We start from the raw sequence: 26,490 nt of genomic DNA on the forward strand, positions 1-26,490 counted from the left end.
CGCTGAGTTCTGTTCTGTATTTTCCTTTCGTCTTGTTTTGTTCCTGCATTTTCACGAACCCGCCTCGTCAGCGAGAAGACCTTATGGCTCCCTTTGGGAGCGTTTTCAATTTTCTTTAAGTCTTTTCTTTATTTTCGTCTTCGGACTCCACGAAGCAAACGCAGCAGACAACTTCAACTCAAAGAGAAAGACTCTTTCGAAAACCCCGCTACCGCGCTCACCAGAAGACACGAGAGCACGAGCCCTGCTTTCTTAAAGAAACACACGCACGCTGGTCTTAGGACACACGCATGAACTCTGCGTTCTTCAGCAACAAAGAGAACCATTTTGCAAGATAAGTTTATTGAACTTTTAATGTGATTTGATTCCTTGCTGTCTCTCAAAAGGTTGCCTGTGATTTTGCCATGCAGAGATCATCTCGGTGATCTCTCTCATCCTGAACTTTAGTTTCACTTTCTCCCTTTCATCCTCTCCCTCTCTCATCTGTTATCCGTTTGGTCTTGTAATGTTTTCATCCGTATGTTTCTGTTGTAAATATGTATTTACTCTGTGTATACTCGTAGTTTCAATGTAGTATTAGTCTAATTATTAAATTCCATATGTCCTTGACTGACTCTGTTTTAATTGCCCATGTTACTTAGTCCCTGAAATGTTCGATCTTAGCTATATGCTTTATCTTGGTACGATTTAAGTAAGCTAATTTTACAAACATAGAAAGTTGTCTTTTCAAGGCCTGGAAAAGATACTCTTTCTCGTGTTTGTAAGAAGGATAATTTTCCTTGAGAATTAAGTTAATCTTACGTTCAAAACAGATTGTTTGATAACTAAATTAATTCCATTAAAGTTATCCCATTACTTCGAGCTGAAATAAGACTATTTGATGTATTAATGACGAACCATAACCCGTTATGGTAATCATTCATATATCAATCTAGTTCAGCTGCGATAAATTAATTTAACTGTAACATACAAAATATTAATCATATTCATGATTAATTATTAAAATTCCCTATAGATCATTTGAGCTAATATTAATATTAATGTACAACCCATTGTTGCTACAAGATTCACACACTGATTCTTGAGGTTTGAGTTTGTCTAACGCGGTATTCTCATGTTTTATTTGATTAGATTGAATCATACTCAAGATCAATTCCCGCTTGTGTGCAGATCTTTCAGTCAGCTGAGAATAGAGCAATTGCACTTTGGTGCAGACCAAACACCCATGTTGATAGCCAGCTGAAGAGGTGGTCTCAGTTTGGCTCGTTTAATGTGTGACCATGAGGTTGACTATCGTTTCAGTTTTTTTTTATACCGGTGCCAAATCGATACTTTTAAAACGGTACAGCTTTAAATTTCAACAATTCTTTTGCAGAACCAATCAATCCTTCTCTGGCAAAATACGACACCTCTCCTGACTTGTTGCATGTCCATCTAAAATAGATGCTTTCTAAAATAACCCCTCGTGACGCGAAACCCCTCATGGAAGAAGAGCGACAACTGTGACTATGAGCGCTCATCAGTATTAGATGAACGCCGGTCTGTTGTAGGGACATCGACTTTTCACACTAAATATGACGCGTAACAAAACAAACTTTGATTGATTTGTCTATTTTACAAATTATAAATGTATTGTTAGTAGTTATGTGTATTTAAAAGTCTGAAACCTAAAATAAACTTTATGGTTGAAAACACTGAATAGTTGTGATATATGTCCCAGTGTTGAGAGCGTCTGTCTCTCTGGCTCAGCGCCTGCCAATGCACAAACGTAGATTTGAATTTAGAAGTTGATGATCATGCGATCTGAACGTTCTAATCACAGCGGTGTGAACGATCGCTAATGGTTAACTAGCGATCACATGCAGTGATGATGCTTGTGTCCATTTTGGAGAACCAGATGGAAAATATTTCAACCGACAGCTGACGAGCTGAGGCATTTGAGTGGCACCGAAATGAGGCACCGAAATCTGCATTTTGATTCGGTCCGGTTACCGGTTCCATATCGGTGCCTGGTTTATGTACCCAACCCTAACCGTACCAATTGCAGAAAGCATTGCACATTTTTTGACACGGTCAGATTTTTACCATGTAATTCGGGGTGGTGAAATATCTATACATATCCCAGTTGATGTGTGATCCGAACGGACCAGCTGCCCCACGGTTCGTCACGCATGTAATTCACAGATTAACTACTAAATTTAACCATCATAAAGTGAAAGTTTTTCATTTCGATGTGTTTTGTCTTGCTAGTTTACACATTCAAACAATCTTAAATGCAGAAGAACAGGCGAAAACCGAGACTCGCGCGTATGTCTGGGTATCGTTCAAAAATTTTTGATACCGATACCTTGATTTCAATACCAGTTCCTGAACGATACTTTTTTCGATACCAATTTTATGAAATCCATTTTAACAAGATTACATAACACATTACCTCAGAAAAACTTTGGTTTTATTCTTTCAGTTTGATGCTCCTTTTTGATGCAACAATTTTTTTTTGTAAAGAGCTCATGCTCACCAAAGCTAAATATGTTTTATCAAAAATACAGTAAAACTTGTTATATTGTGCAATAGTATTACAATTTAAAATCTGTTATTTTATTTGAATATATTTCAAATCGTAATTTATTCCTGTGATGTCAAAGCTGAATTTTCAAAATCATTACTTCAATGTCACATGATCCTTCAGAAATATGAAAACAGTTTGCTGCTTAATATTTTGGAAACTATGATACATTTTTTCATGATTCTTTGATGAAATGTTTTTTCAAAAGAACAGCATTTATTTGAAACAGAAATCTTTTGTAACATTACACATGTTTTAAGGTCACTTTTGATCACTTTAATGCATCCTTACTGAAAAAAATTCTGACAAACCAACAACTTTTTGAACGGCAGTGTACATTCAGTAGGTCATTATTGCAATATAAACACTGTCAGAGTGATAAACAAGGAATCTCTTCATTTACCAGTCGAAGACGGAGCAACTTTCTGCTCTAACCGGTATGTTTACTTCGTGCACTGTCAAGAGCTTCATCATATTTGTCGTGGACGTGGTAGTGGTACTGGTCTTTGCAGCAATTATTTTACCAAAAATAAAAAAACTTTTCCACATCTTTGTGTGTGTGTGTGTGTGTGCTCACATTTCATAAGAGTATGTGAGCGGAGAGTTTGTGTGCTCGCGTCTCATTGAGTAGCTTATGGTTATGCTACTGCTAGATCGGACGTTGACGTCACTTCTGTTGTGAGTTGAGAAAAGTCAGTAAATGTCCTGGCAGAAAGCAAAGCATATGATGTAGTGTGATGACGATCCGAGATCCCGTGAGATCCATGTGTTTGGCATCTTGTCCTATCTTTTAAGTCACGCTACAGTAGTCTGAAGGAAAAAGTGCTTTATTTGTAATTTAAAATAATGGTGCTGATGATTTTTAGAGACCCCACCACAGGTGTATGATTTTTCTGCTTTCATGGGAGCTCATCCTCTCTCTATGGGAGCTCAGCTCCCACTGGCTCCCACGTAATTCGAACCATCTTACGTAAATAATTATAATTTCACTAAACATTTCATTAAGTTTCGTGAACATTTTTATTAAACATGAACCTTTATGTTCATTAAAAATAAGTTTTATGTTATTGTATGCTCATATTTTAAATGTAAGCAAGTAATTTAGATGTGCAAACTGGGTGCCGGTGTGGTGAGAAGTTCGAGCTCGGCCAGATTCGGCTCGAAGTCGTTCATCTTCGGATGCGGAGCCGCGCACGCTTTTACAAAAAAGCCATGCACACCACCAAGCAAATCTAGGTTTATACTCGACGCGTCCGCACGAGCGCGAAGGTGCAAGACCCCATTTCGCTTGGCAGTGTGCATGACTTTTTTTTTAACAGCGCGCGCGGCTCCGCAGATTGAAAAACATTGATAGTTTTTCAATATTTAATACACTGTATTCAAAATTTCCCATTTTCTCCAGAATTGCGCAAAAAAGCAGAAAAGGGTACTTATAAAAAATATTAACACAAGGGTGCAATCTTAACATTAGTGCATTGTTAACATTGCAAAATATGACACATCAGGACATGCATACAAAATACTTCAGAAATCATATTTCTGGATACTCAAATTTGGTTAAAACCTTTGTAGACATAGCTTGCATAATACTTACATTTAAATGTGAATTTGCCGTCCTCCACCGAACTCTCGGCCGCCTTGTTTTTTGTTTTGTTTTGTTTTAAAAAAATGCTGTCATCACCGGCACGCAATGACTTATGGGGTAGGTTAGGGTAGGATAGGCCACTAAGGATCCTTTTATGTATCCTTCCTTTCACGGAGAAACAAAGGGTGCATTTGGCGTCGTTTTTGAATTAGGGTAGCCTTCGTCGCGCCGCAGTGCTTCCTTCGAAGGATGCAGAATTGAATTGGGGCATCCTTCGTCGAGCTGCTGGGACGCTTCGTAGCGCTGCGGTGACGCAATTGGCCTTCAAATACGGCCTTCGAAGGATGCAGCCTTCACATTGGGACACAGCTAAAGTCCAGAATGATAACTTTTCCTTGCCCTTGAACGGCCACATGCACACAAAATTATGTAAAAAAAAAAAAACTTGTCTAAATACACAGCAAAATCCCCAGTGTTAAATTAATTCTCCTCAGAGCACATATGGTCCCACTCTACAGAGTGTTAAAATTAACACTGAAGCAGTGTTGAAGTTAATGAGATAATTAAGTGATTAATTAAGTGATGATTGGCCATTAGTGCTGACACCTGATGTTAATAAGCAGAATCATTGAAGGAAAGAGAAAAAAACAATAACAGAAAAAAGAGAAACACAAGAACTACAACTGACGTCGTGCCTTTACACATTGTTGCACTTATTATTACCAGTTTGACTTTATTTCTAACATACATCTACAAAAGTTCTTGAGATTTAACAGAAGTTTAGACGGTAATGTTGTATGGAATTTTTCGTTTCAAGTCACCATTATGGTGGTCAGTGTTTGATTTAGTTGGGCTCTTGACCCTTTTACATTGTTGATGATAGTTTTTCTCTGACAGTTCCAGTGTTGTGTTTATAAAGCACATGTGTTGTTGCAAGAGAAAACATGACCACCATGTTTTGATGATGACATTATCATCATGTTGTGACTTGATTCACTGATGTCATTTAGAGTCTAAATATTTTACTATATGCTTGATGTCTCATTTTGTAGTCCTGAGATTCTACAGTTTGAGATCCAACAGCAATATGAACAATTTTGAAAATACTTTGTGCACAGAAGTTATTGTGTTAAAACACACAGACATCAAGAATCAGAATATGAATCTCAACAATGGTGACAATAAACAAACTAGTGACAAACAGATCAACTCTGAACATCACAAAACAAGCTACTAAAGTCAGAACAAAACAATAGCAAAATAAAAGCAAACAGAAAAAACAATGAAAATTACTGGACAATTCAGCTGCATAATTTATTCATGATGCAATGCATGATGTGAGCCATAGATGTGTTTTGATTGGTGGCTCCCATCATGCACTGCAACATGAAGCATTTGTTTGATTGTCACCATTGTTGAGATTCATATGTAGATTCTTGATGTCTGTGTGTGATTTTAAAACTTTCAGATTTTTAAAGCATTGTTAAAATTAACTATTGCAATGAAGAATTAATAAAGTATTTTAATAATTATTTGATGATACTGATGAGATAAGTGAATCAGGTCACTAGTAATATCATCATCGAAACATAACCAGGACTGTATTTCCCGAAAGCATCTTAAGCCTAACTTGATCGTAAATTAACTGCAACAAATGGTCTATACGATCAAATTAGGCTTACGATGCTTTTGGGAAACACAGCCCAAATCATAGTTTCTCTTACCACAGCAAATGTGCTTTATAAACACAGAGTTGGAGCAGGCAGAGAAAATTTTAAAAAGGAAAGGGTCAAGAGCCCAACTAAATCAAACACTGATCACCATAATGGTGACATGAAACGAAACATTCCATAAAACATTACCATCAAAACTTCTGTTAAATCTAAATAAGAATGTGTGTAGATGTATGACAGAAATAAAGTCAAACTGGTAAAATAATAAGTGCAATAATGTGTAATGGCTCGAAGTCAGTTGTAGTTCTTGTGTTTCTCTTTTTTTCTGTTCTTGTTGTTTCTCTTTCCTTCAATGATTCTTCTAATTAACATCAGGTATCTTCAATAATGCTCAATCATCACTTAATTAATCACTTAATTATCTCATTAACTTCAACACTGCTTCAGTGTTCATTTTAACACTCTGTAGTGTGGACACATATGTACACTGAGGAGTGTTAATTTAACACTGGGGATTTTGCTGTGTACCCGTCTCGGCAAGTATTCTCTCGGTTATGTCATAGTTGAGAAAGAAACCATGAAGTTTGTCATTTTTTTTGGTCCATGCATTCGGTGACAGCACACACCTAATATTCCTACTGTTGTCTGTGTCATTAATTTTAATAAAACAAAAAAATACAGCTTTAACAAAGATGAAACTATATTTAATTTCTAAAGACCATGCTCTTTCCGCCGCAACCATCTTGCAGCACATCTTCGTCTTCGCAAATTCCTAATTACAACATCATATAGATGACATTGTATCATATGATGCTCATAAGTTTCTTCATATTGCGTTAGTAACTGATAACACCAAATCAGTAAAATAATAAAAACTGCACTACGAAAGATTTCCATTAAATGCCTGTTTTTGCACTTCCTGCTTTTCCCTGCTTGAGAATTTCTGTCCAATTAATGGATGACCTCAGCACACGTGTGTTTGGTTTACAAATTTTGGTTCACTTGCAAAAAGGGCAGTGTGAAATCGTACCACACCAAACAAAACAAAAAAATCAACATTGTATTTGGTCCAAACCAAAGCAAGTGAACTTACAGACTTTCCTGGTGATGTGGTCCGCAAAGCTTTCTGAGGTCATATTTTTGACCAACTGTGAAACAAAATTGACAAAATAAGTAAATATAGAAACAGGGAAAAAGCTTTGATAAAATGACGTCTGTTATAACATAAGCTTCTCCTGTTGGATCAGATGTGGCAAAGATACTAAAGACAATTCAGAAAAACTTGAGAGATCTTGAGATCTGCACAGCAAAAACTCCCGTGTTAAATTAACACTCCTGGAAATGTATATGAGTCCACATTAAAAAGTGTAAAGTGTTAAAATATGAGTGTTAAATTAACACTCAAGAGTGTTAAAGTTAATGAGATAATTAAGTGATTAATTGAGTGATGATTGAAAACTAGTCATGACTAACTAATAACTAGTAAGATAAATATAAAGAGACAAAAAGGTCAAGGTTACTTAATCCCTGTCTTGATCAAACACACCCAGTTTCAGTTATTGAGCACTCCTCCTCTATTTACACTGACAACATCACACCTCTTCCCACACAGCAAAATCCTCAGAGTTAAATTAACTCTGCTCAGAGAACATGTGGTCCCTCTCTACAGAGAGTTAAAATAACTCTGAAACAGAGTTAAAGTTAATGAGATACTTAAGTGATTAATTAAGTGATGATTTGCCATTAATGTTGAACACCTGCTGTCAACAAGCAGAATCACTGAAGGAAAGAGAAACAAGAACAGAAAAAAAGAGAAACACAAGAACTACAACTGACTTCAGCCACAGCCTTAGATATAATCAACTGAAGACAAAATAAGACATTAAATCTGTGAATATCAGCAGAGGAGGATTAAACAACTCCACAAACAGCATTACCAGCTTCACTTATAACTAGACATGTGCCGGTATTCGGTAATGTGATAAATCACGGTAATGAATATGCACGATATTGTTATTGCGGGAACTTCAAAATACCGTGAAAAATAATAGATCAGAAAAATAATAAAATCCCTATTATGTATTTTAAAAATATAAATTCAGAATGTCCGATCATAATAATCACTTTTAGACAGTCATGAGATAAGTGCATTTTTCTAATTTATTTATTTATTTGTTGTTAAAAACTATTTCACCTGATCATCTTTGTTTTTGGCTTTCTTTGTAACAATTTACGTGTTTCAGTAAAAACTGTTACAAAAACCACAAACTTGCTAAAAGAGTCAAACTGCCCAACTGAATGAAATACTCATCACCATAATGGTGATCATACATTTTCAATAAATGGTCAACATCTAAACCTCTGTTAATTCTCAATAAGATCTTCTGTAGACGTCTGACAGAAATAAAGTCAGTCTGGTTAGTAATAAGTGAAGCTGGTAATGCTGTTTGTGGAGTTGTTTAATCCTCCACTGCTGATAACTTGTTGACAGCAGGTGTTCATCATTAATGTCCAATCATCACTTAATTAATCACTTAAGCATCTCATTAACTTTAACTCTGATTCAGATTTATTTTAACTCTCTGTAGAGAGGGACCAAATGTTCTCTGAACAGAGTTAATTTAACTCTGGGGATTTTGCTGTGCACTAGACTAGTTTTTTAGCCTGTAACTAATTTGCATAGTTAAAAGCAAAAGCACAGCAAAATCCCCAGAGTTAACTCCTTTAAAGCCCAACGTCCCGCCTGCGGGCAGAGGTGGGTAATCCAGGGGCCAAAGAGTAAAAGTCCTGCCATATGTTTATTCCACCCATGAACTCAGTCAGCTGATTTCACTAATTAGTTCTCTCTCCTGCTGAATTAGCAAATCCAGGTGATTGGAACAAAATACTGAGGAGGACTTTTACTTTCTGAACCTGGACTTTACACCTCTGCATAGCAATGCCACATGTCAGCCAAGAGCAAAGAAATAAACCAGAACTGGACCTTATCAGAGGCAAAAAATCTGTGTATATTAAAGGGTCATGACACCCTAAACCAAAATTTCTGAGATTTTAACAGAAGTATGTGTGTTGAACACCATTGAAGACAAAGTTAGCATCTGTTAGATTTAATAGTAGGGGGAAAATGGTTAAATTTTAGTTTTTTTCCGCTATTTTCGTCTTCCGGGTTTAAAATCTTCATCGTGTCCACGTCACAGACTATGACGTGGCAGAGCACTATAGTCCTCTGATGACTCATCGGTGTCTCATAATTATTAATGACACTGAGTTTTTTATCCAATGAGAAGACACTTTCTATTAATTACAGGGCTTAAAGTATTCCGGCCGGGGGCCGGATTTCCGGCTTGAGAGCAGGTCCGGCCTCGGCGCAGGCAAAATTTATTTATCAGGCTGTAAATTAACGTTACAGTCGGAGGCACTTTCGGCGTGGACACGCTTGGAAAAAACGTGCGCGTCCCTCCGCGACCGCGTCGCTTCCATTATGAGCGCGCGAATTGACACTTTTCTCCAATAATATCTGTCTGCAGACCCTTCTCCTTTTCACAAGTGCTCACGACACACATCCATTTTCTCACGCACAGAAAAATCGCGAAGCAAAGAGGACACGGAGACCGACAGACTAGACAGAGCAGGTTAGTTATGATATAAAAAAATCTCAGCTCTCAGATTCTGGCAATTTTATTACGAAATTCAAACAATATAAATACCGTTTTGGCGCTTGTAAATGTGACACGACAGATCCCATAGCGGCAGGTGAACCGATCATCTCTAGCTAGTAAATAAACACGAATGAACAATGTTGAAAGATACAGTACAACATACCGAAATGTATATTCCTCATACATAATATCGACCAATCAATCAAACAAATGGGTCAATAAAACAGCTGGAGAACAATTATGTCACATAACATTTACCTCAGGAAAGCCATTTGATGACCATAATATAGGCTATAGCACATTAGTTGGCAAGAAAAAAAGAGCTATAGAGAGTATTTTGCTAAATATGTGTACGATATTACATATTTATTATATTTTTACTTATATCATTAAATAAAGTTGTTATTATAATAAAAAAAAACGCATTATATATCTCTCTGTATGTTTACAGCATTAGGTGAGTTGTTTTTTCTTAAGAAAAATGAATGCCTATCTTGTGTAGCCTAGGTAAACAATGAGTCCGCACACCAGAAAATGCTCCTTGTTTACCTTTGCAACTACTTGTCTGCCCAGAACCCAGTTTTATTGTTTTGGATGTGCGTGCTGTACCTTTGAACTCTTATCTTGTGTAGCCTACCTAATATTTATTTCAATATTAAATCAATCACAATAATTGAATTGAATTGAAAACCAGAAATTGTACCATGTAGCCTAAACATTGTAAGATGTTGTCACTAAGCCTAATAAAATTCAGTTTAGTTACTAAAATGTTTTGACAATCACAATACACTTATTGTGATGCAATAATTTTTTTACATCAATGCAGGTTTCGTCTTGCGAGTGATGCGGTCCCGAGGACTTTTCTATCGCTTCAGAGGTGTGTGTGTGTGTGTGTGTGTGTGTGTCTAAAATGTAACCCTGACCGTTTTACTTGCCTTTTGTTAAATAATCACTCATTATTAAAATTTAGATATGTCGATAATACCTCAAAATTGTATGGAACGTATGCTTAATTTGTGCAAATTTCTATGTCACTGTCCATCTTTTTTATGTTGGTTTAGGGGGCACGCGCCCCCTAAACCAACATAAAAAAGATGGACAGTGACATGTACGGAAGATGAGATGTACAGAACGTTTTTTTTTTTAAAGCGAATTTCAAATATATGCATTTATAGTGTGTATATAAACAAATATATATATATTTTATAATGACATAATTATACATATACATGTGCATTTATATGTTTTAAATACAATTATAAGGTGTCAGTGTATTTCATTAGACTATAACTTTGCCAGCTATAAAAAAAATCTAGCATTTCCTCACGTTTTACCACTGATTTTTAGTGACAGTCGATATGCATGCATGGGCCACTGGCGATGACAGTCCCCCCTCTCCCCTGCCGTGCCATACCACACCCACTCCCCTCCCTTCTTCTCACAGCCACCACGCCCAATTAAGTTGCATTTTTCAAAAAGATTGTGAGCTAGACTTGAGCTGAAAGAGGGGGGTGTCGTGACCCTTTAAAGCTGCAGTTTTTAGAAAACGTTGACTTGAACAAGCACAACTTACTCTCCCTTGTTCTCCCTCCACAGCTCCTCCCCCACAGCGGAGCCTGCCGTGAACACGCAGGCTAGTAAACATTAGGGCTGTGCGATATATATCGTGAGATTGTTATGCGCATCTCGTCAGTAAAGCCGGTTCCTTGATAAGTAGTAAATCACCATCACCTGCTTTCAGATGAAGCGGCATTTAGGGCTGAGGAGATAATTAAGTGATTCATTTAGTGATGATTGAGCATTATTGAAGACACCTGATGTTAACAAGCAGAATCACTGAAGGAGAAAATCACAAATTGTAAGTTACCGTTAAGGTGATGGGTGTTTGCTTTAGTTGGGCTCTAGACCATTATATGTTTACTTTAATATTTACTGTTGTTTGTCTGCTGTTATTGATTTATAACAGTTAAATGAACAAAGTAAAATGTTATCTTATAGTGTTGGTTATGTTTTGACATAATCATGCTGTGATCTCAAAAAGGAAACTTATTGAGATAGTTTGGTTTAACTTGTTAGCAGGAGTTTAGTGATTCTTCAGCCTATGATTATCAGTACTTTACTTATAATTCTAAAAATTTAATAAACATTGTTCTGATCAAAAGACATTCAAATAAATTAATTTAAAACACAGACCTCAATAATCAGCCTGTGAATCTCAACAATGGTGACAATAATAAAGCACGTTGCAGTGGCTGCCACCAATCACAACTCATTAATGGCTCCCATCATGCATTGCGGTATGAATAAATTATGATCTGAATTGTCTATGTAATTTACTTTTCCTAATTGAATATTCTGCTCGTCACCATTGTTGAGATGCATAGGCTGAATCTTGACGTCTGTGTGTGCCTAAAAGAATGATTTTTTTAAAACAACTTTTAAGAAATCCTTTATATTATATCAAAAATTCTGGGCATTTATGCAGATTCACAGTTATGCTGTAACCAACAACATAAATCAAAGTCAGAAAGAAGGATTTTAATGAGTTCAGTGATCAATTTCAAATGATGATTGTCATAACATAACCAACACCATCAGATCACTTTTTTCTTTGTTCAACTGGTGATTATAATTCAGAAACAACAAACAAACAAAATCTAAAGTTAATAATATATGGGTCAAGAGTCCAACTAAAGCAACCATTGATCGTCATAACGGTGGCTTACAATTTGAGATTTTCTCCTTCAGTGATTCTGCTTGTTAACATCAGGTGTCTTCAATAATGTTCAATCATCACTAAATTAATCACTTAATTATATCATTAAACACTTAAACACTTAAACACTCTTGAGTGTGGACTCATACACTCCCAGGAGTGTTAATTTAACACTGGAGTGTTTGCTGTATACAAAGAGCCGTAGTTAACTGACAAGCTGAGCCATATCGCATTAATTATCGCTGGCGATACGTCCGCAATATTAATGCGATATGGCTCAGCTTGTCAGTTAACTACGGCTCTTTGTAGTAAATGCCGCTCCATCTGAAAGCAGGTGATGGCGATTTACTACTAATCAAGGAACCGGCTTTACTGACGAGATGCGCATAACAATCTCACGATATATATCGCACAGCCCTAGTAAACATGGCCACTGATGACGGCAGATAAACAGTCATGGCATATTCACTGGTAGGGACGAAACCAGGGCTGCCAACTCTCACGCATTGAGCGTGAGACTCATGCAATTGACACTTTTCACACGCTCTCACGCCACACATCCATTTTCTCACGCACAGAAAAATTGCGGAGCAAAGAGGTACTTTTAATATTAAACTAATTCTCAGCTCTTAGATTCCGTCAATTTTATTACGAAATTCAGACAAAAATACGTTTGGCGCTTGTAAATGTGACGTGACAGATCGCTGAGCGCCTCAGTTCAAGTGCACGTGAACCGATCATCTGTTACTTTTTTATTTAAAGATGCAGTACAACTTACCGAAAGTATACATAATATCGACCAATTAGTGTTTTTCAACCACGGAAAGAGGTCAGTATTACAGCAGGAGAACAATTATGTCACATAACGTTACATTTACCTCAAGAAAGCCATTTAATGACCATACACCATAGCATGTTAATTGAATAGAAATAATAGCTAGAGAGGAGATTTTGCTGAGCACTATATTACATATTTATTATATTTTTACTTATGTCCTTAAATAATTGTTATTATAACAAAAACTGCATTATATTTAATTTAATTTGTTATTTTTAATCTTTAATAATACCAGCAGATTGGGCCTCTATGTTTACAGCATTAGGTGAGATTATTTTTTTAAATAAAATTTAAAATAAACATGTATCCAAATTAGTCAATATTGAATCAAAATCAGAATCAAATCACAAGAATGGAATTGAAATCTTGAAATTTTTGTCAAGCAATAATAAAAACTGTATCCTACCAGTCACTGTAAGTTAAACATTGTAACATGTTGTCACTAAACTTATTCTATTTAGTTACCAAATGTTTTGACAATCACAATTACACTTATTGTGATGCAATATTTGTTTTTACATACCCCCCCCCCCCCCCCCCCCCCCCCAAAAAAAAATCTCACTCCAAGCTAAACTCAAAAGTTGGCAGCCCTGCGAAACATCAACAATATTCTTTACATTGACTATGGCACTTTGAAAAAAGTTCAAAAGTTACCTACTGCAGCTTTAAATATGGAGTAATTTCAGACACAGTCTTAGGTGAAATCAACTTAAGAGAAAAGAAGACATTAAATCTGTGAAGATCTCAGCAGAGGAGGATTAAACAACTCCACAAACAGCATTACCAGCTTCACTTATTACTAACCAGAAACATTTTGCAAAAGAAAACCTCAAAAAGGTTCATTATAGATAAATTAAGACAGAAACACACCCGTTCACTAGTCATTTTCCTCAGCTGTAGGCAAAGGCAAGTTTCAAATCAGCGCTTCTCCCGGGAGACTAATCTTGGAATTAATATAGATTACAGTTTTTCTCGATTGCTTAAACACATTTCTTGAAACTATGCCTCGTATTCTCAAAACTGTAAACACAAATCCATAACGTCTCACCCAATTCCCCAAACATCCTATTTTCAGGTCAAAATGAAGCTCTACACTCAAAACCATTCACTCTTGCTGAAAAACCAAACTTTGCCCTCAGACAGGACACACAAGCCCTCAAAATCACACACACTACAACATAGTCTAACACACTGGTGCAATAAATTCAAAACAACATTTCCAAAACTGGTAAGTTATGTTGCTTGTGGTTCCCCCCTCACAAACCTTTTCACATGATGAACACAAAAGACACAACCAGTGGATACATTGGCACATTTTTATTCATACACAGAAAACACACACACACACACACACAAATATTTTTTTTCCTGTTTTACTCTTTTTTTTAACTCTTTTTGTTTTTACTCTCTCCTCTAATTTTTTTTTTTTTTTACGTATATTTACTTACAGTAAGATGTGTGTGACCAACATATGACAGTAAAAGAGCACACACAAACCATATTCTAATATGGAATTTGAATTGTATTGGAATGGTAAAGAGTGTTGATCGTGACAGGAGGGTCTCCACTCAAGGATACAATATGATGGATACGTCTAAGAATGTTCCACATATGGTTGAAATACCATCATTTGCCTAGAAAGATAACTTTCTGGGAGTCAAGACTATAAAGGAGAAAGGATGCCCTCCCTTCACTGTCACGCTCTGTGTCACTCTGTGTGACTGTACGATTACTGGCCTTTTCTTGCAAGAAAATAAACCTCATCAAAGACTATTGGAAATGCTTGTCTTTTATTCAGTGATAGAATTTTGTTTGCCACCACACCTCCCTGAAGGTTCTAGAGGCGACGGTAAAGCGACTCAAATTTGGCCTTACTCGTAGCCGAGCCTCCCTCATAGTCATACCATTGATAAAGACATGGACAACTAGAGTGGCTTGAATTTCATCTGAGACTGCTTGTCTTCTTGTCCTTGCCCTTCCTCCTCCTCATTCTTATCCCTCTTCCTTCATGTCTTTCTGGATCCATTGTTCCAAAACGCAATAAACTGATTTGGGCCCTTTTATATATCTATTGAAGGTTCTGATTGATGTGTGTTAAATTTTGACTCTTAGTGTTTCCACTTGGGTAATTGTGTGCTAACTGAGCTGAAGCTGTGCTGACTTGAGTGAACAATATTGAATGCTAGTGCTTTCTAAATGACAACATGGTCTAGGCAATGAGAAATGAAGGGATTTGTGTGTAGAGTTTTGCAGTGACAGTTCAACAAATCTGACTCATGTGTCAAAACAGGGAATAGTGTTTATAGTTTAGGGAAATGGGTGTGCTTTTTGATAAATGGCGTTATGGTTTTGAAATTTTAGTTCAAAAGCCTGGCTATAGTGTTTAAGCAATCGAGAAAAACTGTAATCTAGATTAAAATGGCTCATTTGAATTCTGCTGAAGGCATTCAGAATATGTGTGTGCTACCCAAATAATGACTAACGGGCACGTGTTTCTAATACAAAGTGACATTTAAAAGAACTTGTGAAGAAATGGCAGAGATTTTTTTATTTTTTTTTATTAAAACTAACATAATAAAGTATGATTTTTTTATTTTTTTACTTTGAGCAATGATGGAGCTATAATAGACTCTTCTTATGAGCATATAAAACAAAACAGCTCCTTGGAAAAAATGAAATGTGTAGTAGTTATAAACAAAGGTCTATTTTTAGTTCAGATTAACATTTGAGGGCAGCAATTTTATTCATAATGTCAAAATAAAACCAACGTAATGTTACTTGAAAGCATTATAGCCTACTATTCCTGCCAAACTTCCATGGTTGCAGTTAGTGTTACTACAGTAAATCCATGGTGAATGTTGCAGATCTGTGGACACTGGATAGTTCATTCATGGCACAATGTTTCTTCCTGGTTTCCACGCACTGTTTGATCCGTTAATAACGGAGAAATGTGAATGTTTGTCACTAGATCTCGCAGCGATGTTATTACTTAAGTAGCGAATTCAAATGCTTTCTTTACTGGATCTCTTAGCGCTGTGTAGTAACAGTGTCGCTTGATCAAGATCGGCTCGCGCTGCTTTGGTCCAAACTGATAAACAACGGTCCGTCAACCACACAATAACGAGTAGCTCAGTTTCGTTCTGCTAACATTACGTTTGCCATTTGATGTTGGACAATGTTGTGGTCGCGTCTCTTACAATATGAGTGCGCTTGCCACGCGCGCGACCCGACCTACATTTGAAATTCATCAAATTTGGAGAGCATTTTCAAAACGCTACGTTTTCGTTGACTCAAAACGCCGTCTCAGTTTTTCGACGTGACTTCTTTTTTTTTTTACAATTGTTCGCAAAATGATAGTCAATGGTTCACATTTTGAGCATTTCCTGTAAATGAACAAGTAAATTATTAAATAAATGAGTAAATAAACAAGTATTCACATATTTGGATGTGTCATCTGCCTTAAGCCTAGTCCCAGACTAAAATGCCTGTTTTAAATGAAACTTGCGCTGGCATCTCTTAAAATATGTCACTGTCGTTGTTTTGTCTCGAGATGCACATCAGCAGTGTTTTTTTTTTCTAAGGCACATTTATAAAAGCTACTTAAATGTCCTAATTTAACTAAGGCCTAATCGTGGCCTAATCTAAACCCTGTCTGTGAAACCAGGCCTAGAAGTGCTCTTATATCAGGAGTAATCTCTTAGAGATCTTTCACAACATCTAAAGCACATTAGATTCTCACTGTGCGTCTGTATGCCCTCTTACCGGAAATACTGTCATGTTTAAAGATGACTGAGGTCCACTAAAACTGTTTCACACACGTCAGTTTCTCTGTGGTTTTCATGATGAATGCAGGATGAAGTCTTTACACCCTTCTGTCACTATTAATGTATATGTTTATATTAATATACGGATGTGTCTCTGTCCTCTGTGTTTCTCTGCTTGTCTTTCACACATATACGTTTCACACATATCTCAACACTCTCCGCCCTGTTAACAGTGCAGATCTGGGTGGAACCGTTAGAGAATAAGGAAGAAGAAACGTGAGAAAGACTGACGGAGGATCTGTGTACTTCTAATGATAGTGACTTACATCGCATTCAAGAAACACATTTGATCAGTTCTTGCTTTCACTGGATCGGGATCGGATCTGGTTTTTCTCTGGATATCTGAGACTGAAGTCAATCTGGAATGAAGGCTGCCATCATCATCTTCATCTTCATCACCCTCTGCCTGATCTCAGGTCAGTTCTTCACTGCTCAGTCTGGGTCAAATAATATACTATATTACCCAGATTGATGATATATAATAACCCAGAGCAAATAAACTTGTGTTTGGCAGGTCAAGTACTTTGTTTCAGTGTGTTTGGATGCACTGGAGGGAGTTTAATGTTCAAGTGCATGTACAAGAACGAGAGAAAGACTGATGATCAACATAAAGTGAAGTATTTCTGCAGAGACAGGAGCTGTAAGACGGGCATCAGTACTGATGTTCAGAGTCGATGGGTTTATAACGGGAGATTCGCTCTGTATGATGATGAAAACAGCAGATTCTTTACAGTGTTTATCAGGAACATCAGCAGAGAGGATGATGGGGAATATACATGTGGAAACAATCAGACATGGAGTCATAATGTTAAGTTAGTGGAGAAGAAAGGTACGTGTGACACTTTATAACTTCCTACAGCAATTATTTATTATATTAAAGGTGCAGTACGGAAGATTTTGAGTAAAAAGTAAAAACAAAAATTATAATAATAATTACTGAAAAAAAAAAAACAGTTTCCATGCCTTACAATGATTTAAAAGGTCAGATTATAATAATAATCCATAGTTCGAGCTGTCAGGTTGGGTTATGCTGGGAAAATGTCAGTTTTAAGTTGTATGTCATTCTTCTTTGCAAGTTCATGTTTCCTCTGTAAAAAAAGAAAAAGAAAAATATGTAAATTATTAATTCAGTTACATTAAGTAATAACTAATTAATTCTTATTAATTTACCTGTTCAGATTACATTTTCAGATGTGTGTTTTTCTGTCAGTATGTCTTGGCGTAGGATGTCACGACTCTGATCTCAGGCAACTATAAATATACCTAAAAACAACCACAATACACATTTAAAAGGAAAACACTGCAAGGATCATGACATTGTATGTTTCACACAGAGATGGCGATAGAGAGGCCAAAGTTCCCTAGCATCTATCTTTAATAACACTAATAATAATATTTTAGATTTAAGTTCATGTCACAAGGTTTTGTTGAAATCATTTTCAGAGTCTCGTTGTGGGACGTCTGTTATCCGGGACGGGTATCTTGGACAAAAGACGATCACTTTCCGCTGTAAATATGATGAGAAGTTTAAAACACACACCAAAGTTTTCTACAGACTGAACAAGGATCCTGTCCATGTTCTGAACAGTTCACGATCATCACAATCATCTGAGGAGAAGTTCAGTCTGTCTGACAGTCATGAAGATCATTTTACTGTGACCATTAGAGATATTTCTGCAGCGGACGGTGGAGTTTATTTATGTGGAGTGGAGAGATACGGATCACATCAATCATTTACTTACATAACCTTCATTAAAGAGATTCAGCTGAATGTTTATGGTGAGTTTAGTTTCTTTTAAATGAAAATATCATTACAGCTCTAAATAAGGAATTGAAATCCCTCCTGACTTTTAATAATGTAATAAATCAACAAATAAATATCATTTTGCAGGTCAAACTTCTGTCCAAGTTCAGGCCTACTCCAGTAAATCAGTCTTCATCACGTGTAAATTTCCACAAAAATTCAAAGGAAACAAGAAGTTTATCCAGAAAGATTCATCACAGAAGATCTTCGTTGATGGACAGAATCAGTGGGTTCGTCATGATAAAGTGCACATGTATGATGATTCCAGTGAAGGACGTTTGAAGGTTTTCATCAGTGATTTAACCGCGGATGATGAAGCGACGTACAGATGTGGAGTGAATATCCCTGATCATGATCTGTTCACTGAGATTAAACTGACAGTAAATCAAGGTAAAGAGCTTCTGGGAGGACCTTCATTTTAGAGACTTAAAATAAGAAAGATAAGGTATTTTTATATTGTATATTTTTCATTGTCTTTGTGTGTATAGTTGATCATTTTCCTGCATTAAGCAACGCATCTGCTATTATTGGTGAAAGTGTGAAACTCACCTGTAATTTCCCCAAGAAACACGACGAGACCTTCACACACATCTGCAAAGAGAACAAGGAGAAGATCTGTGAAAGCATCAGTTCATCAGAGAAGAAACGCTTTGAGTTTTCTGCCGGTCCAGCAGGAGTTTTCACAGTGAGCATCAGTAATGTGAGCGTGAGAGATGCTGGAGTTTACTGGTGTGGAGCCGAAACCAGACACACACATCTGACTTCTGTCTCGCTCACCAATCAACATCAACTCACTCCAACTCGTACGTACAGTGACCATAAATCAAATAACATATGCATATATTACAGCATATCAATACTTCTCCTTTTCTTTGACTATTGTTGCCTCCAGTGGTCGGACGTGAAGGAGATTCATCTGAGATCAAATGCCCTTATGATGAAAACCATTCAACAGAAATAAAGCATCTTTGTAAAGGAAAGTGTTTCACTCCAGATGCTCAAAATATCATTAGCTCAAATGAAGTTCATGTTAATAACCCAAAGATTTCAGTAAAGAACGACACTGAACTCAGTCTCTTCACTGTGACCTTGAGTGACCTGAGAGCAGAGGATGCTGGGATATACTGGTGTGCAGTGGAAGGAGCGTTTAACCTTCCCATTGAGCTCATGATCGTCCTGAAAGATGGTGAGAGTGTTTTCTGGGGATCATCTCAATGTTTTCTGTCATCATCCTCATGTGTTTGTTCTCTCCAGCGCTCTTCACTCATGAAGCGTCTGTCGGAGGATCGGTGTCCATCAGCTGTAAGAACATCAGGAGTCAAACACAGAGGCTTTTCTGCAGAGGAGATCAGCCCAACATCTGTGTCCGAGACGGAGTTCGTGTTACATCCGATACGAGAACAAACGACCGATTCTCTCTGACGGACGAAACCTCAGCTGGACTCTTTACTGTGAACATCAGCAATCTGACAGAAGAGGATTCTGGGAAATACTGGTGCGCAGAGAAGACTTCTGGGTCGTTCGTATTCACTGAAGTTCATCTACATGTGATCGGAGGTAAAAGATTGATTAAACTAATAATCACAATTATTTTGCTTAAAAAAAGATATAACTGCAATCATTTGTCACGATTATTCTAATTTCAGAAATCTATTTTTTACATTTAATCACATTTATTGCACTCACAAGTTAGCAAAAATCATGATTTATTATATTTATCATATACAGTAACACTCTCAAAACCTTAAACAGTGAAATTCCTAATAATAATTCCAAATTATGCTAATGTTGCACTTTGTATCGTCACACAGAGATGAATATAAGTGCATTTATTCAGCAACCACAATCACAAACAATAGAGTCGAGATCCATGTTTGTATTTATTACAGTTCATCACTGAAGGTTTGATCGCAGATTAAGATTAAAGGATTAGTTCACCCCAAAATGGAAATTTCCTAATAATTTACTCACCCCAATGCCATCCAAGATATCCATGTCTTTCTTTTCTCAGTGGGAGAGAAATTATGTTTTTTGAGGAAAACATTTCTGGATTTTTCTGCTAACAATGGACGTGACCATCGTTTCTAAGTCCAAATCAATGCAGTTTCAAAAGTCTTTGAAGTGTTTAAACGGGCTGTACACGATCACAGCTGAAGAAGAGGTTGTTTTCTAGCGAAACGATGGGTCATTTTCAATTTTTTAAAAATAATTTATAGACTTTTTACCTTCAATAGTTCGGATTGAGCTGATCAACAAACGGATAGGGAACTACGTCGTCACATTGAAAGGTCACGCCGGCGCCGGCAGAAGCACCGCCCCACTGTTTACAATGCGACCGTACGTAGGAGGATAGTTCAAATAGTATTGTTTGCGATTATATATATAGTAATAGTATTCAGTGAATATGAATATGAATAACATTCTGATGAATATGAATAGTAGTTCAAATAGTATTGCCGGCGCAGGCGTGACCTTTCAACGTGATGACGTAGTTCCCTGTCCGATACAGAATATCTCAAATGGAGACGAGAAACTCCAGCTTGTTTGTCAGTGTTTTCAGATCTGGGATATACGGCTATCGATCATAGTGTAGAGAGTGTGTGTGCCAATGGTTGACAGATTGCAAAGATAACGTAAAACTAAGACATAAAATGTTTCCTTTTTAAGAGAAAATGTTTGGGGATTTAAAATCTTGACATCTGGCAACCGCAAGCATGAAAACCACAGACAACACGACGCATCAAAAACCCGCTTGTTTAAGTAAAACTGGCTGCGGCTTTTGTGTTTTAGCTTTTTAGTGTAGTAAGTTCTGTCTACAGAAGTGTTTAGATCCGCCTGACTTTGTGTTGAAGCTTTTTTTTGTCTGTGTGGAGCACAAAGGATATTTTCTGAACATTCACGCAGATCTTATCTATACAATGAAAATACAAAACTGATCCAAATTGAAATTGTTATGCACTGAAAAGCTTAGGTCTGGACAGATCTTCTGACCGATGATAGCATGTGCCAGTTATGAATATGCACAAGAGATCTTAATGATGAATTTGTGTCTGTTGTTTCTTCATATTATACTGCTTCACAAGACATGAAATACACATGTGCAGTTCTGCTTTTTTAAGCTTAACAGCCCCTTTTTATTCTCTGATTTTCCTCTTTTGTAAGACATTATTGAATGGAAAAAGGAAAGTCTGGTCAGATCCAACAGATCCGTTGCTCAGTTTGAGTTGTGATCTGAAATGAGTGTTTGATGTACAGTATGTGTATGAATGCTTGTACATGATGTCAGTCTCACCTTGACAATCCCTTTGTGTGTTTTCAGGCTCTTCTGTTTTCTGTTTGAGGGTTTGATCCGGCTTGCTGAAATACAGCTGTAACCATGGTGACACACACACACACACACACACACACACACACACACACACACACACAATACTGTACATTAAGTAAATCTGAGTTTGTCGCCCTCTGCTGTTCAGAAACACACATTCGGTTTAACCTCGCATTTTCTCTGCTCTTGTTCACATATGAATCGTTACATCATGTGGATCGACTCCAGTCCAGTTACCCACAATCCCCTCTGATGAGCTCCTGTACACGTCTGTCAGTTTCCAGAAGCATGAAGAGTCTCTCAGTGAAGCTTCAGTGTCCGTCAGCAACAAGGAGATTCACTCTGATTACACCACGGTCATTTACCACATCATGCCAAATTAATATTATTAAATGAAGAAACTCTGGGGTTGCTTTACACCTCCACACTGATGCCAGTACATGCTTTCCCTTAATATCTGCTGTTAGAAATCACTCCTGCTGTTTTATTCTTTCTGAAAAGAGCTGGCGACACCTAGAGGCACTGTTGGGTAAAAGCTGCAATGTTTCCATCACTGACTGACTATTTTGATTGTATAAACCTTTTTACACAGAAAGCTTTGGCTTCTTGAGTTGAAAGATCAAGATAAGATGCTTGTCAAGAGTTCAAGAGATTTTAATTTTTTTCTCAACAAGCAGACCATGAGGTAGAGCTCTAATCTGTATCCGCTTCACCTGTACAATCATACAGTATGTGTCTTCATAGTGTTTAGCCAAAGTATTCATCTAAACTCTTTGAATAAATGTTTTAGCCTTGTTTACTTACTTATTTACTTTGTACACACATGTTTAAAGAAGTGTGTGTTAAACTGATGGTTTGCTCAAGGCTGTTAATCTGCAGAATTTAAAACAATGCTATAACTTCTTGCATTCCTGTATTCTGCTTCTCTTTCAATTGCTAAATTGTAAGTGTGTGTATGTGAGATTAGTCTAAGCGTTTAGTTAATAAAGTCTTGTTCGTGTCACACGTACAGTTGTTTGTGATTCATGTTCATATAAATCATGCAGATTTTGGATGCTCTGAGTAGTTCTGTGCAGTATGAAAGTTATTTCCCATATCTCGGGAATTTACTTATATTTAATATACAGTTAACACTGAGTGTTCACTGGATGAACTGGTTAGTTGATTGTGGTAATAATTCAACATCAAGTTAATTCTTACAGCTGATTTAAATATGTATAATTAATTATAACTATTTAGACTTAATTATTCATATTTTCTTTTTGGGCTAATTATTTATTCATATATCATTTCAGAAGTGAGCTGGACAGAAATGTCAATACCAATTTCTTCTGAACTTTTTTAAAAAGCTTAAAGAAAACAAATACACGGCTGAACAACAACCTATAATTTGTATTCTATAATATCTGTTCCTATATTGGTTGATTGATTGGTGTATCAGTGTTTATTTACAGTTTAAAAGATACAGATAAATATGTACATACATACATAGTGTATATAATATGTACATACATACATATACATACATAAATACAGATAAACTCACTCTGGTTTCTAATAAAATGTCAAACTCTTGTGAATGGAAGGTTAAAGAAAGTACAAGTATTGGAAGTGATCATTTTCCAATATTTTGCTCTATAAATATTGAAATAGATTTCCAAGAAAGGCCTAAACATAAGAAATGGGAGTTTGAAAAAGCTGATTGGGAAAAATTTAAAGAAATATGTTGTACTTCAGCAGAGACAATTTCAATGCACGGTGATATTGAGGAATGTGCATCTGAGGTTACACATTTAATAATGAATGCAGCATTAAAAAGCATACCATTTAAGTCAGTTGGGGGGAAAAGGAAAATGGTCCCATGGTGGAATGATACATGTACAAAAGCTATTAAAGAATGAAATAGGGCAATGAGAATGCTAAGAAGTAATTTGAACCAAGATAACTTAATTGATTATCAGAGGAAAAAGGCTCAGGCACGAAGAATAATTAAGAATAGTAAACAAAATGCATGGAAGAACTATTGTTCTACTATAGGGAGGGAAGTTAATATAGGAGAGGTGTGGTCAATGCTGAAGAAAATGAGTGGGAAAAAAGTGTATACTAAAATACCTGTATTAGAGGGTGATGGAATACTGGCAATAACAGATAAAGAAAAGGCAAATGTATTGGGAAAGAAGTTTGCCAGTGTTCATAGTGGGGATCATTTAGATGATATTCATAGATTACATAAAGAGAAGGTTCTTAAAGAAAATAGAGATGTGTTTATTAAAAAAGATAGTGAGGAATGTACTATGGATTCAGAAATAAACTTGAATGAACTATAGTGATAGTATTAAATGATATTAAGAATACTGCTACAGGAGAAGATCAACTGAGTTACATCATGTTCCAGAAAATACCTGGGAAAGTATTGCAGATAATATTACATTTATTTAATACGATTTGGGAAGAAGGTAAAATGCCAAAAAGCTGGAAGAGAGCGTTAATATTGCCATTTAATAAACCTGGGAAAGACCCTAATAATGCTGGTACACTGTAAAAAAAAAACTGTAAAATTTACGGTAAAAAAACGGCAGCTGTGGTTGCCAGTATTTTACCGTAAAAAATAAGGTAGCAACCTTTTATGTTTTACGGGATTTAAATTTACGGGCAAAAAAACACAATGTAAAAAAAAAAACCTGTGAAATTTACGGTAAAAAAACGTCAGCTTGGTTGCCAGTATTTTACCGTAAAAAATATGGTAGCAACCTTACTTTGAAAAAAAAAAAAACCTTCAGCAGGATTTAAATGTGTGGTAAAAAAAAGCATCAGCTGTGGTTCCCAGTACTTTACCATAAAAAATACAGTAGGAACCTTTCAGTTTTCACGGGACAACCGTTATATAACATAAACCGATAAATGTTAACATTAAATTTCACTAAAGTATTAAAGTCTGCTTTATATCTTTGTAATATACTGATAACATCATAATAACACAAGCGGTAAAAAAGAAAAGCACATGATGATTTAAGTATACCATTAGATTTCCACAAACTGAGGCACATGTTAATATTAAGAAGGTGCACAGTGTCATACACACAAACACAAAACACCATCATGGTGACACACACATGACTCCAAATAATGCCATAAACATTCATTAAACAATATATTATGTAATATAAACCCCAAATGTATAAAACTGATAACAAAAACCAAGAAGAAACATAATTATTTAAATGAAATAGCATCAAATGTGAAGTGTCACACAGGGAATTCTGGGAATGTCCATTTAGAGAAACAACAGGAACAGAAAAAAGAGACGAGCAGAAACACAAGAACTACAACTGACTTCAGCCACAGCCTAAGATGAAATCAACTGAAGAGAAAAGAAGACATTAAATCTGTGAAGATCTCAGCAGAGGAGGATTAAACAACTCCACAAACAGCATTACCAGCTTCACTTATTACTAACCAGACTGACTTTATTTCTGTCATACATCTACAGTTCTGTTTGAGAATTAACAGAGGTTTAGATGTTGATGATTTATTGTTTCATTTGAAGTCACCATGATGGAGATCAGTGACTGCTTTAGTTGGGCTCTTGACCCTTGACTTTCTGACATTAGTTTTTCTCTGCCTGCCTTAACTCTGTGTTTATAAGACATGTTGATTATGGCTAGGAAATCAAAGAGAAAATGAATCATGTGATGGCGGTTGTGTATCAGTGATGGCAATCACCATGTTTGATTCACTGAGCTCTTATCTTTGATTATATGTGTTATTAATTTTACATTATTGATTGTAGTAGCCCTATGATTCTACAGCATGTGATCCATCATTGGCTAAAAAATACGGTAGCAATTTTTTACTAATTTTACAAAGTTTTACATCATCGAACTAAAAATTACGGTAAAAAAACAGTGAAATTTACGGTACAAAACCGGCAGCTGGTTGCTAGTATTTTACCGTAAAAAATACGGTAGTAATATTTTAGGTTTTATGGCATTGAACTTCAGTTTATGTTAAAAAAAAAAAAAAAAAAAAAACCTGCCAGCTGTGGTTTCCTGTAATTTAAAAAATATTGTATTACAAACCAATTTGTCATAATAAAATTTATTATTGAGAATTACCAGAGGTTCAGACGTTGATGTTTTATTGAAAATAATAAAGTTTGAAGTTACCATTATGTAGATGAGTGTTTGCTGTAGTTGGGCTCTTGACCCTTGACTTTCTAACTTTAGATTTACTCTGATTGCCATAACTGTCTGTTTATATAACATAAATGTTATGGCATGAAAATCAGAGAGAAAATGTGACCAGGTGGTGTTGACAGGTTAATGATGACATAATCATCATGTAGTGGCCTGATTCACTGATCTCATAAAGAGTCTTACCTCTCACTTTATGAGCAAAGTTATAATATTAATGTATTTCACATTTTTGAGTGTAATATCTCTGTGACCCCACACGTGAGCCAGCAGTGACCAACAGACAATCTGAAGAACTTTAAAA

The 26,490-nt window shown here is 36.2% G+C and overlaps 1 protein-coding gene across 3 annotated transcripts in view; it reads left to right on the plus strand.

Moving 5' to 3' along the window:
* The first annotated feature begins 14,530 nt into the window (after positions 1-14,530).
* LOC311077572 (polymeric immunoglobulin receptor-like) overlaps positions 14,531-26,490 on the plus strand; it is an 80,679-nt gene continuing 68,719 nt past the window's right edge. Inside the window, exons 1-9 of one of the 3 annotated variants that reach the window (XM_084106101.1) lie at positions 14,531-17,277; positions 17,376-17,690; positions 18,305-18,640; positions 18,753-19,055; positions 19,154-19,468; positions 19,558-19,851; positions 19,920-20,222; positions 21,985-22,044; positions 22,222-22,787. In XM_084106101.1, the coding sequence (XP_083962227.1) occupies positions 17,226-17,277; positions 17,376-17,690; positions 18,305-18,640; positions 18,753-19,055; positions 19,154-19,468; positions 19,558-19,851; positions 19,920-20,222; positions 21,985-22,013 (1,947 nt within the window). In that variant the 5' untranslated portion in view covers positions 14,531-17,225 and the 3' untranslated portion in view covers positions 22,014-22,044; positions 22,222-22,787. Of the gene's footprint in view, positions 17,278-17,375; positions 17,691-18,304; positions 18,641-18,752; positions 19,056-19,153; positions 19,469-19,557; positions 19,852-19,919; positions 20,223-21,984; positions 22,788-26,490 lie in introns of those variants that run through there. The other 2 variants (XM_084106103.1, XM_084106102.1) reach the window with 2 other exon arrangements.

Source organism: Abramis brama, assembly GCF_963993115.1.
Source record: "Abramis brama genome assembly, chromosome: 2".
NCBI classification, from domain to species: Eukaryota; Metazoa; Chordata; class Actinopteri; order Cypriniformes; family Leuciscidae; genus Abramis; species Abramis brama.